At 32.0% G+C, this 14,370-nt stretch overlaps 1 protein-coding gene across 1 annotated transcript in view; it reads left to right on the top strand.

Moving 5' to 3' along the window:
* The window catches only part of LOC111614289 (zinc finger protein 585B-like), a 33,817-nt gene extending 20,233 nt beyond the window's left edge, over positions 1–13,584 (top strand). Inside the window, exon 2 of the mRNA XM_023355663.1 lies at positions 10,668–13,584. Coding sequence (XP_023211431.1) covers positions 10,803–12,482 — 1,680 coding nt within the window. The 5' untranslated portion in view covers positions 10,668–10,802 and the 3' untranslated portion in view covers positions 12,483–13,584. The remainder of the gene's footprint in view (positions 1–10,667) is intronic.
* The last annotated feature ends 786 nt before the right edge of the window (positions 13,585–14,370 follow it).

Genomic DNA, 14,370 nt, shown 5'->3' with positions numbered 1-14,370 from the left:
ATCGACAGAAGGCGAGAAGAGAAAATTTACATACTTAAGTAATAATAGTTCACGAAAATAATAATTTTCGTGAACTATTATTACTTAAGTATGTAAAAATTTATTACATTTCCTGTTGTACGAGGGTTTTACCCAATTCTCGAACCGTGTCAGAGTAAATCTGTGCTATAAAAGTACCGTGTTATACGGGGGATGGTACCAATTCCCGAACCGTGTTAGAGTGAATCCGTGCTATAGAAGTGCCATGTTATACAGGGGTTACCTGTACTTTATTTATTGGATTCTTCACATGTGTGACCTAACAGATTTTAGTTTTTGTTTGCCACTGATAGTTTCATATTTTAATTCAGAAGTTTGAATTCCTTGTCTTCAAAATGATGCATTATTTATTATGTTTTTGAATTGTCATTCAGTGAACAAGTCTGAGTTATGGGAGTTTTAAGTGTCGTTCCATAATATTCTGGGATCACATCACCTGTTATGAAATTTGCAATTTGCAAAAATTGTTTTTTGCAGACTGCTGTGTGACTATTTGCCATTCCAATTGCTAGATGATAAAAGCAATTACAAGGTGAATAAAGTCACTTAGTGAAAAAGACTATCAAAGAACATGAATTGATGTTGGTCCGATAAAATTTTACTGTTAATATATAAAAATAAAGTTGCTTGAGAAACTCATAAAAACTCTTTTTCCTTTTTTTCTGCTTTTTTTCCCTATGTAGTGTTGGTTGTCTTTTCATTTCTGGTTGGAAAATAATAATAATGTGTTTGGCACATGGATTAGCATTTGCTATAAAAAAGCCAGGGTGACCCCTGATACTGTCCAGATAAGAAACAATGATGAACGAGTAAAATAAATATATAATAACTGTTAAAATTGTGGTTAAAAAAAAATGTAGTTAGTTTTAAATTTTAATATATATTTGTCACTCAGAAGTCTGTATACAATGAAAATTTTATAGTACAGTGGTTCCTCGATTTAACAGACTAATTGATGGAAGGTGTCTGCTATTGCTAGAATTGTTTTAAGAACATATATACTGATCACCATGCTCATGAATAATTAGAGTTCCATTTTTAATGTTCATGAAGGATTACTCGGTCCTAAGTGTGAGAATTTGATACTAAATTTGTAAGTTGTTTCAAGACTTTGGTTTTATTAAAACAGCAGTAACATGTGAGCAGCCTACAGCCAAGATTTTCGTATATAAGCTGCAAAAGTGAAAGTTGGTTTACATCTTATCCATGAAAAAGTCAAGTAATTTATATGCTGATTTGTTGATCTAACCTTTTAGTGTGCTCTAACCAGGAATAAAAGTTAAATTTTGATCCAAAGGAAAAATTTATGAGCATTAAGGCGAGCGTCAGACGAGCATGAAAATGCACGGACATTTTTTTTTTTATTCACAGTATTGCAGTTGGGGTCAGATAAGCACTGCTTTTCACAAAGCACAAGTAGTCAGCTTTATTTCAGACGCACATACATCAACACGGATCTCATAGATTGTGAAAGTATTTAAAAACAAAACAAAAAAGACATAGGCAACATTGGATATACCCTTGTGATTATAAAAACAGAAATAAGAAAAAGACAGGCCAAAGTTCAAATGAAGTTTCCCTCAATTATGGCTCCTATGATCATTTTACTTATATCAATGTCCATTTTCAAAATACGCAGGTACCACACACCCTTTAGCAGGAAGGACACTGACCCAGTATTTCCTTAAAACAATACTATGCCTGTTGTTTTTCACACTTTTCTGACAACTGTAGGCTTTGAGTATCTCCCAGCTCTTCATTTCTATCTTGCAAAATGCAAGATAGAAATGATGAGCTGCAATATATCAAAAACCTAGCAGGGCAATTTGGGGTTAATATTAAGGCCAGCAAAACAATAACAGCAAAACAATATAATTATACCAATAAATAAACAACAAATTATACCAGCAAAACAAAAACAGGCAGCAGAGAGCTGAATATAAGAAATAAAGTAGAGGAGTATACAGTGATGGAATACAGGGCCCCGCTAAGCAATGTCTACAAAAGAATTGGAGCAGCAACAAACAAAAAATAATTTACAAAAGGAATCCAACAGTTTATCAAATGTAAAGAGCAGACAAAGATGAAGTTGACCTGAACCTTCTTCCTGGAGTATATAGAATTCCAATAACAGATAAAAGGCGGCAGAAAGAGCTGTTTTACATTGGAGCTACAAGGAGATCGCTTAAAGAAAGACTGACGGAGCATAAAAGAAACATAAGAAATGAGCAGCCAGACACAGCACTAGCAACATACATTTTAGCAGACCCTCCAGAAGTTATAGTGGAATAGGATAAAGCAAGTTTGATACAAAAAATTCACGACAATAAACACCTCAGACAATGCAGAGGCTTGGCATATTTACAAAACCAGTCAAGGGCAAGCAATCAACTTTAGAGAAGCAAGTAAGATATTGGCAGCATGGAGATCAAGTGTAAAGTTCCAACAGGAAAGAACTTTAGCAAAGTGACAGTAACTAGTGAGACAACATTTAGAAAAGCATGCATATTAAGTGTGCAATCTGGCTACAAATGCATTAATGTTTTTGCTTTACTTTTATGGTTGTATTTTTTTATTTTATTTTCATCTATGTATTTGTTGATGTATCTTATCATTTCTTTAATTTTATTTTATTCCCACTTATAATGATAAGCTATTGGCATGAGATTGCGCATTAAAGGTTTTTTAAAAAATGTTCCAAAACACATTTATCGTTAATACAAATCACTCAACATTCGATTTTTGTTTGTTCTTGATAAAGGTCATTAAAGATGACCGAAAACGTTTGAAACTGCTAATAAATTTGGCTGCAATTTATAAGGTTTTTTTGAGTAGTGCAGTCTACAAAGAGATTTTTATTTATAATTTTGGTATTAGAGTATATTGAAAGTAACAAGATGTCAGTTCTTAACCATTTGCAGTGCTAGACAATGTAAAATGTCATTTCCAGCCTAACACCAAGCAATGTTCACTAACTACCAGCACTGCCATCTGTTGAGCTAGTAAGAAACTACTTGTACTTCTTGTAAATTCTGATTGACTGTGGTTATGTATCATATTCTATAGGGTTGTTTTATAATGTGCATTGTATTAGCTGCTCAAATTAAGNATTTTTATTTTAACTTTTGTCTTTATAAATAATTTAAGTGATCACAGTAAGCATATTCTACTTATGATTCCTCTATATCAGAGGTGGCGAATCTATGACACGTGTCCAAAGTGACATGTAATGCATCGTACGATTTCAATTTATCATCTGTATTTTCACTCACCCTTTCGGTTTATCATCCTTTTTCAATCAACTTTTATACACTTAAATAAATTAAACGAGTGTGCTTTGATTAGAATAACATTATTCGAAGTCTAAAACTTTGGCTTGCATAAACATGTTTAAAGCTAAGTATGCTTACTATATGGCACGAGGGCTCAAAAAGATTCGCACCCCTGCCCTATACTGATAATGATAACTAATCAGTTGCATTAAGTGAAGTAAGCAATGCTTTTTTTTCTAATTTACTTCTGGTATGCATGTATAGTGACTAAAAGTAAAGTTCTGTTTTAGGAAAAATATAGCAATAACTTGCTAAAAAGGTGACACAGATCACCTGTACACTCTTTTTTTAAAAAAGTGTGTGGCTATCCAAGCTGGAGATCTAAATTAAAAAATATCAAAATATCTATTTTAAAAATTTGATTTGGATTAAATGCAAAAAATAAGATAATTTTGTCTCAAACATTTTTCTGAAAATGCTTTCATTGACCATCCATGGAGAAGTGACTGCTTCAGTAAGCAACAGGATATACAAATGGGATGGATTATGTGAAAATTTTTTTAGCAATTTCCTACGAGTTAGATGCTGTCACAGGTTATATACATGAGTATATGGTAAGTGCNAGCCTAACACCAAGCAATGTTCACTAACTACCAGCACTGCCATCTGTTGAGCTAGTAAGAAACTACTTGTACTTCTTGTAAATTCTGATTGACTGTGGTTATGTATCATATTCTATAGGGTTGTTTTATAATGTGCATTGTATTAGCTGCTCAAATTAAGGTTATGGCAGTGCACAAAAATACCAGTTTGAGTGACCAGGGAATAAGTGATTTTCTTGAAGGTTTATAGTCACAGATATTGTTATAAACTAAGTAGATTTTACCTGTTGTTGAATAAAAGTTAATAGAAAACATTTTGATAATACAACTGCCATTTTATTATTATTATGTTACCAATCAGGCAACATCAAATTTTTAAAATTATCATCTACCATAATTTTCTGAGTATAATCTGTAAAACTCAATTTGAAACTTGTGAAGTTTTAAATGTTGCAGATTATTTATTTGTCTATCTGCAAAATTTAAGATCAAGAAAATGCTGTTTGATGGGTTCAAAGCTTGCAAATCATTTATAAAATCAAACAAACTAAGCAAAATTAGTACTTTAGTCATTTTCATTGTACATGTTCTATGTTGATTATATCATAGAATTTTTTGTTTCTTTGTGCATTTTCTATTCCTCTCTTGATTAATATTGATAAATTTACTCAACTGCCTGTGTGAAGCAATCTGAGAAAGATATTTTGGTTAAGATTGCATGCACTAATACAGGTATACCTCGACTTACGTCGTTTCGAGTTACGTCGTTCCCGATTATACGTCGTTTGTCAAAAAAGTATATGGAAAAATAAAAATCAAGTTTAACTCATTTTATTCGACTTTACGTCTGTCCGCCACAAATATTGAAGTCGTAATATCACTAGAAAAGCGTTTAAAGCACATAAAATCACATTAAAATATATACATTTACAAGTATGTACTGTATTTACAGTNGTATCAAAAAAAAAAAAATTGTTAAACAAAGCATTTTGTAATGTAGAAAGTTTGAAAAAAATATTCATTTTTCTGCTCTTAATTGTAAACAAATTGTACATTTTCACAAATGATCCTTATGAAAGAAAAAGATCACAGATTACAACTTTTATAAATAAACCATCATTGATTCCTTGGAGTTTGTCGTCTTCATTTTAATTTAATTCCTTAGTTTTTAGAAATTAATTTAGAATAATAATAATAATAATAAAATCATTAAAATTCTCCGAATAAATAGTTTAAGCTTATAATTAGATTTAGAATCCATATTATTAATTAATAATTAACTATAATTATAACATACTTAAATTAAATAATTAGAGTTGTGATTTCAATAGTAATTAATTACAGTTGACCCCCCCTATAACACTGTTGATAATTCCGTTTTATATGAATTCCATGTACGAGTCACTTAGATTTTATAAATACGTGAGCCATTCACAGCCTGGCACACACATTTATAAAATCTAAGTGACTTGTATAACATGGAATTCATATAAAATGGAATTATCAACAGTGTTATAGGGGGGTTGACTGTACAATAATGATGTAATTTAATAATAATTTAAAATCCTTTAAATTACTATTAAAATTATGTACATTACAGAATTAATTATTGTAATTAAAACTTAGGATTTATATATTAATAATAAAGTAAAATAAAGATTATATTTTATAATTTTTAAGTACATTACTAAGTATAATAATAATTCGAGGAATTTAAATTATTAGTTAATTATTATAATTAAGTATCATTAAACATATCAGTATTTATTCATTAATAAATTAATTCTAGAATTGTTGCCATTTATAATTAAGTTCAAACTTTTAATTAACTCATTTTACATGTAATTATAATTAAAAAAATAAATTAAAGTAATTAAAATTTATTTAAATCCAAACTTCATTCAAATTAAACACTTTTTTAACCTTAAAAAAATTTAAAACAACAATAAAGATGATTAGCCATTTAATTTTAACAATATATAAATTAATTTCCATTAATTAAAATTAATCCAGTTTTTCCATCATTATCATCATCATCATTTAATGTCTTATTCAAAGTTATAGCTTTCAACACAATTTAAAAAAAAAAGTATACAACAAAACATTATTAAAGCTAATTAAAGATGATGTAAGTTACTTAACAACTTAATTATTTTGATTTAAAAATTAATAATAATGTGGCCATATTGTTTTTTTTTGGAAGTTAAGCGATTGTAATTTTTAAAAATGCAAAAAGATAAATGGTAGAGATGGATGTTAGAACATTTTCCATGTTGGAGGGTCATTGCTAGACCTCGTGATCTTTTCAAGTAATCAATCATTCTTGTCAGAGACAGCGCGATCTTCCAGCCGCTGCCTGCAGTCAAGTGAATCATAATTACTGTCCTGTACAGCACGAAAAGAAAAAAAAAGGAGGAGGAGGAGGAGGGAGGAAAGAAGGAAGGAGAAAAAAATAAATAAAAAGAGAATTCCTTTCGCTTCTGGTTTGTTCATCCGTCGGTGTATAGGAACTCTAAATCCTCCTTCGGCAGTGTTGGATAAAACTTCGTAAAGATAGTTTTTTCTCCCCCCTCCTCATTATTAGTATGGAGCTTAGTCCGGGAGATTTATCAATGTCAGATAACGGACGGATGTTGCTTTTCATTAAGGAGAACTTTCAACCAAAAACTTTACTTTCTCCTCCTCCTCCTTCCTCGTGCGGTTTTCTTGTTAAATTACTAAAATTAGACACTTTTAGATACATTCGGCACGGTTTTCCGCATCGTCTTCTAATTATACACGGGGGAAAAAATCGAGTAAATACAAGTTAGAGAGGAAATTGACCGGAATATCGATAAACGCCACGAGGGGAGGAAACGTCGCTTTTCAAGGTCGTAGTTCATCCGTCAGAGCTTTTATTATTATTATCCCCTTTTAACGCGAAAGTTTAGCGTTTTATTTTTTCCTCGAAAAAAAAAAACGGGTCAAAATCCTTCGATTTAAGATGCACTTCACGATTTCCTCCAGACGGCACTTATCCGAAATGCCGACTCTAATTAGGGGAAAAAAGAAATTCACTTTATAATGCGCATCTTAAAGGCATAATTTTTAATTAGGGAATTTTAATTGCGTTCTTAGAAAATAAAAAAAAANGGTTATGTATCATATTCTATAGGGTTGTTTTATAATGTGCATTGTATTAGCTGCTCAAATTAAGATTATGGCAGTGCACAAAAATACCAGTTTGAGTGACCAGGGAATAAGTGATTTTCTTGAAGGTTTACAAGGATTCTAGTGGTAAAAACGAATTTAGTGATGAAGGCAGAGACCAAAATACAACTACACATGATGTCAGTGATTCGTCTAGTAATGAAGCAAGTATTATTTCTGAAAGTGTTGTTGAAGAAGAAGGTGGTTTGTCCAAGTGGAAGCTATACACAGAAAATTAAAAATGATTTTGAATGTTTTTGGTTTATAGTGACAAATAGTGGTGGTCCGGTGGTCCATAGTGTAATAGGTCACCAAATAATGAATTTGTGTAATACAACTGGAAGTGGCATGATGATTTAGTAGTATAAATTGTGAATGAAACAAACTTTCAAAGAAAAAATGTAAGAAGCGACTCTACTGAAAAATTACTCAGTTTGGAATGATTGGAAGAAATGAAAACTTGGTTGGTGAGCTATTGAATATGGGACTAAACGTGATAAAAAAAATTGTACTCCTCTGAGAACTGGTTGGATAAAGTCTCATTCTTCAAAGACATTTTTCTTGTCAGATTTCTCCAGCTCTATTGGTGCTTACATTTATCACCATCTTCTCCACAACAAACTCAAGGTATACACAGTTAGGTAGCAGTAAAGTGCAAAACTGTTGTCATCAATATATTTAACAAATATTGTGAATGTTTTGTTCCTTCTCAAGACATTGAACCCTACAGTGCTTTTATGATGGCAAAGACCAAATACAATTCAAGTGGTACAACCGTAAGAAACTCACAAAATGGGGCTTGTGAATTTGTGTGTTGGCAGTATGGAAGAATAGCAGAAACATAGGTTTTTGCTATTCTTCCATACTTTGAGAAGTGCAACCAGACCTTCTCCCATTAACAAGTAGGATTATGCTGTGTCTTATAAAGATGTTGCTTCCAATGATAAGTAGGTGTATTTACTGATTGTTTTTCTTAAGTCCTGTATAAAAGCTTTCATCTCACAGGCACAGTTACGACCAACACAAAGGGTCTACCAAATGAAATGAAGAAACCAAAAGAAATGGATAAGTGTGCTATCAAAAAGATGACAAAATTACATTTCTTGCTTTCAAAGCAAGCAAGTTGTTACAATGTGTAGTATAAATTGTGTACATTACAGTACAGTACATACTGTAATGTACAGTACAACTCAACTTCATTTTTTTTCATAGTTTGGACAAGCTGTCAATTTTTAAAAATCTATAATATGTGATTATACTACTAATATTGATGTTGTAGACAGAGCAAACCATTATATTTCCAACTATCCATTTGCAAGGAAGTCTCTGAAGTGGTGGAGAAAGCTATTTTTTTGGCTAATTGAAGTGTCTGTAGTAAACAGCTACATATTGTATTCCCTTGATACAAAAAAAAATGGGGAAAGTTTGTCCCCAATTAAAAAAAATTGATCAGGCAGCTGGCAGGCAATGTGTGAAACAGGAATGGAAGAGAATGGGGAGACCTTCAACTACAGATAAGAGGAAAGGCTAAACAGAAGACCCATTTCATCATGAAACTTGAGAGAAGGCACACATACTGTGCTGTCTGTAGTGATAGAAAAGACAGTTTATTACAATGAAACATGCTCCTGTGAGAATCGAATGGGAAAGGGAAACAACTCCAGGATAACTTCATCAGCAGCTAGTGTATGTCGATTTTCTGGCCCGAGAGAGTTTCAACTTATGCTTTCTCAGTGTCAGAAGTGACACATTTCCTGTGATCTTTTGACGCTTTCAAGGTATTTGCTGCTTTAATATACCAAGGAATGGTCTATTCTAGCAGTCGTTGCCTGTTCCTCCAGTCTTCGGATTAGTGTCTGTGCCTCATCTTGCCGCTGGGATCACCGAGTATTTCACCTACCTTTACACTGAGGACTATCAGACACACTTTGAAGACTAGCTGTACCAAGAACTTTGTGTTCCTCCCATGATTAAGGTATCAAACTTTGTGAACTCTCTCTCTCCATGATGATAGTGCATATAACCACAAATATTATGGTTTATTCAACTAAGTGACATCTTGTAAAAATTTTTGTGCCATCTAATAAATGTTTAAGTAAAGTAGACTGCATCGAGTGATTTCTTCCAACTGATTCTCATCATTTTCTACTTCATCCTCTTACCCCTAGTCTCACATATAAGACTGCTTAATTAATGAAGCTATGTTAAAATGAAACATTTTATAGTTAAAAAACCAAATGTACATTATTTCAGATGTATGTAAATGTTTATATACAGAATTTGTAAATGTCCTGTAGTCTATCATTTGATCATTCTCTAACACAGCTAGACTTGTTGCAACTTGCATTGTTATTTATATTCTGAGTATTTTTGAAATGATTAACAGTGCATTGACCCTGTCCCAAGTGGAACATGAGAATATTGATTATCATACTATTAAATTTTCTGTAAAACTTAATGAAAATGCAATAGAAACATAAAAATTGTAACTTTTTATCGTGAGTTTGTGTTAATGATGTACTGACAGATCTCAATGAAGAAAATTTCCAAAAGTGTAAGGATCAGTGGAGATGGTATATTACTTCTGAAGATGATACTGTAAATTAACTGCATGTAGACTGATATCAATGAGAAATTTGCAGTTAAATTATTTTCATTGCTGATCTTTTTATAAGATATCAGTTTTTCAGAATTCATACTTACTGTTTTTTAATGTATAATCTAATGCTTCTTCCCCTGGATTCCTTTCATATAAAGTAAATAACAACTTTTAATATCTGTTGAATTAAATGAAATGTATCTGTTTCATAAATTTCAAATATTTGCTATGCTACTTTAAATATAACAATATATTGAAGTTAAGTTTTAAAATCAAATCAATGACAACTAATACAATTTTGTGATATATTTCTATTATTAAAAACACGTAATATATCGGGTGGAGCAAAATCAATTTACCAAAAGTGCATGATTGTAATAAACTGATATATCTTTAGAATAATGAATCATGTTTTTGAAATTTACTTATTATCTTTAATAATATAAGTAGACAATTGTCTTTGTTATTTAGTCACAAGATTCAGTAACTAAACAATAACTTCATGACCTTTGCCAATATCCTATCCAGACTCCCTGTTTAGTATAATTACCAGATTTACATCCCAAGTAATTGAGGTTTTTAAAAAATATATGGATACAATCCCTTAGGAGCACTTATGGTAAAATGACACTTGCTCTACTTCTATAAATAAAGTGTTTAAAAAATTTTGGGGTTTAATTATTCAAAAAATAAAAAATAGTTCTAAAAAGAGGATGTTATTGACAGTACAAAACTGTTTAAACAAGGTTGTTTCAGTCTTGCAGTATGATGTTTGATATATATTAAAGCCTAAACCAGAAGAAAATATCTATAAATTAATTAACTTTTGTATTTCAAACATGTAGTTATAGAACTAAAGCAACATCCTGTTTTTAATGGAATCTATTTTTTATCCATAGAAATAATGGATTGATGATGATGATGATCAAATAAATAATCATAAAAATTATTTTACTATTTACACAGGTAAACAGGAAACAAAAATATCTTCCTTGGCCTATATTACACACATTTGAGTCATGAATACTATAGAAAAAATTTCAAGAAATTTTTAGAAGATTCTTCTGTGAAATCACTTTTTGTGATTTACATATTGTAATCATGCAGAACGGAACATATCCTTGGGTTACATCCTCGTCGCTGAGTCAGAAAAGCTGGCCACCTGGCTATCAGGCAAGCTTGACTGACTTATTTCTGAAAAAGAATCCTCTACATTTTCGAACAGGAATCTCACAGCTAGCAGCAGCTTCTAGTTACATTGAGAAAATGTCAAGTTTAAGTGATAACGTCTCTCAGAAATGTCCCCATCCAGATTCAAAGGACAAACCTTATCCATGTGATATTTGTCAACAGTATTTTACTCTGTGTAACAATCTCAGAACGGACTGTACTTCTAACAATAATACGCCCGTTAGTACTTCCATTAGTACATCGACTCCTCAAGAAAGAAAACCGATGAGTATAATTCCGAGTCTTTCGGAAAGATCGCCGCAGTCCGTTACAACTAACTCTTCGGGAATCCAACGCAATCGACCACCTTCAACAAAACAGTTTCCCTGTCAGGTATGTCAGAAGTACTTCACCCAGAAAGGTAATTTGAAAACCCATATGATGATTCATACGGGTGAAAAACCTTATTCATGTCAAGTATGTGGTAAATGTTTCACTCAAAAAGGAAATGTAGATACTCATATGAAAATTCATACTGGCGAAAAAGACTTTGGTTGTGATACTTGCGGTAAGCGATTCACACAGAAAGGTAATTTGAAAACCCACGTGAGAAGTGTTCACACTAAGGAGAAGCCATTTGCTTGTGGTGTCTGTGGGAAATGTTTTTCCCAGAAGGGTAATATGCAAACCCACATGAGAACGCACAATAAAGATGACAGATTTCCTTGCACTCTTTGTGGTAAGACATTTTCACAAAAAGGTAATCTAAAAACACACATGCAACGACATACAGGTCAGCTGCCATCCAGAAGATCATACGGATCTCGTAGTTCCTCAAAGCGTTCCTCTGAAAATTTACATACGTCTCAAGCATCTTCCCGCTTTTCTTCATTTAACACTCATCCATCCACTAGACAGTCTTCTCCTATTCATTCTGACACTCCCCCAAAGTCTGCAATCAAATTACCATTAGACATACCAAATTCAAGAAGTGGTCTTTCGTTATCATATAATGTGGAGTCACAGTTGGACTGCAAGCCTCATTTAACTCCACCGCATCATAATATGTCACCTCATCAGTCAGACATTTCTAGCCCTTCTCCTGGTGGTGATTTAACCCCTCCATCCTCTCTCCATAAATCACAACAGGCCCACATTTCTCAACAAACTAATCATCTCTCTTTAGAAGCTTTGTCGCAAGTACATATGCATGCCACTAATGCTCATCATACTCGTATTCCCAGTCCCGCACCACTGTCGAACACTTCGATTCCGCTCTCCACTTCAGAATCGGATTCTCGTCCATTTTATTCTGCACCTCCGACACCCGTACCTGGTGCTACAAGGTGGTTGCCACACGCAGCTGCGAGACATTACGAGTCTTTTCAGCCACATTCTGGTTTAAGTTCCTATAATGTTATGTCACAACATACTAATCCATTATCACAATTGTCACTATTTGCATCTAATTCTATGTCCCATCATTTATTAAGTAATCAGCAGTCGGAATCTGAAAAACAACCCCCTCCCTCTCATACTTCTCATTCACAAATTCACGATTCGCATTTTCATAATTCTAGAAATCCAGATTTTTCTCAATTACTGGATTGAATTTGTTTTAAAATAATTTTTAAGATTATATCCCATTACGATATTATAGCGATTTATAAGATATTATATCAAGTATATATCAGTTTATTCTGCTTTTTTTAAATAAAGCTCAAGACGATTTATCTAGTTACAAGCACATTATATTTCCAATTCGACATCTGAAGTTGAAGTACAATCATTTGGCAGCTACGAGCGGTCCCCTCTTTTTAACGCAGTTTGTCGACGATATTTTTCTCTCGTATATATTAAATCTTTAATATTAAAATATACAAGATAAATCCTTTACCTGTTATATTAAACAAATCTTTCTTTGGTTGTTAAAACAACCTGAAAAATAAAATGTTCAATTTTTTTTTCTAAAGACATTTATATATATATGTAACGTGATTGTTTTATATTTACCTTTTTCTGTCCGAGTTTTTTGTCCGTTCTTTCATAAGTTCCTATTAAGGAATATCAATATAGCTCAAAGATGTATATGTTACTGTACAGAACATTTTTCTCCCATTTGGACAGGGTTTAAAAAAATAGTTTAGGATGGGAAAAGTAGATTAAATATAGCCAATATTTCTTAGCTCTTGCACAGTAACAACTGATGTGCTCAAAATAATTCTAGTACTTTCATATTAATAGTTGAATAATCATCATTTTACTGATGTTAAATATTTAAAAGTATCCAATTAGTACTAATAATACTACTATACTACTACTACTACTACTACACAGAATTACCTGGTAGCAGATTTTTCAAGCAGTAATAAATGTAATTTTACATTTTTAAATGATCTGCAGTCTAGAATTCTCAGTTTAGTATTACTTGTATGTGATGTGAGTGTATTAGGAGGAAAAATAAAATAAAAAACATTTTTGAATTTCTTAGTGAAGGTCTCAGGGCATCAAAGCCTTTTTTTAGAATAGCCCAAGAGGCGCAAATGATTAGAAAAAAATATGCAAAACTTGCATTTTGTCACTGACTTTGCAAATACTAAACACTAAGCCCGACAGCATCGTTTGCAAATTCATTAGGGATGCCATTTTGCGAGGGCCAAATTTTACCAAATATTAGTTCCTGCCCATCTCATCCCTACATTAAATACTCTTTTAAAAAAAAATATATATATATATATATATATTCCATTGTACAGGTTGCTGTACAGCTAGAAAAACGAATTTTGTGCTTAAGTGCACAGTTTTGAGTCAGAATAATGTTCCTTTTTACTTTTTTTTTTTTAATTGTTTTGTAGAAAATATTGTAGAATATTCCATACGTGTGCTTAAAAATTCGCTGCTTACAATCTTTAATAATATGCGAGCGGATATTTTATCAGAATTGTCGGATCTGTCGTCGGTGGTATCGAGATTGTATTTTTAATCGGATTTTATCGACAGTAAGTTTAGAAGAGCATAACTTTGTTAAATTTTATGTTTTTTTTACCTAGTGCCGCTTGTTAAATTTTATGTTTTTTTTTTTTACCTAGTGCTGCTTTTATTGCAATAGGGCCATGCTTTTTTAATTTTATTTTTTGTTGTTGCTGCTGAAATTCAGTGAAATTATCATATCTGTAATTTGGATTGTAACCAGTTTTTGATATACATATATATATATAAATATATAAAAAGAAAAACAAGAGAAAAATTGTTAATAGTGAGAACTGGAAAATTTGTTTGCTGTTTTTTTGTACAGTAGGTTACTTGTTATATACAAAGTATTTCCAGGAAAAAATAATCATGTGTTTTGTTAAACATGGTAAAACCATGTAAAATATAGTGTTTNTTTTTTTTTTTTTTTTTATATATTGTCGAGGAGCACGGTCGTTAACCAAAGTAATCGTGAGCACGTTTCGGTGGAACGTCCGCACCGCAGAAGATGACGCGCCGTACGGATTTC

This window comes from Centruroides sculpturatus, unplaced genomic scaffold (assembly GCF_000671375.1).
Source record: "Centruroides sculpturatus isolate CEXI.00-Female unplaced genomic scaffold, Cexi_2.0 scaffold2036, whole genome shotgun sequence".
Lineage (NCBI taxonomy): Eukaryota > Metazoa > Arthropoda > Arachnida > Scorpiones > Buthidae > Centruroides > Centruroides sculpturatus.
Note: the sequence above shows the minus strand (reverse complement) of the source record. Positions and strands in the feature narration are given on the sequence as shown.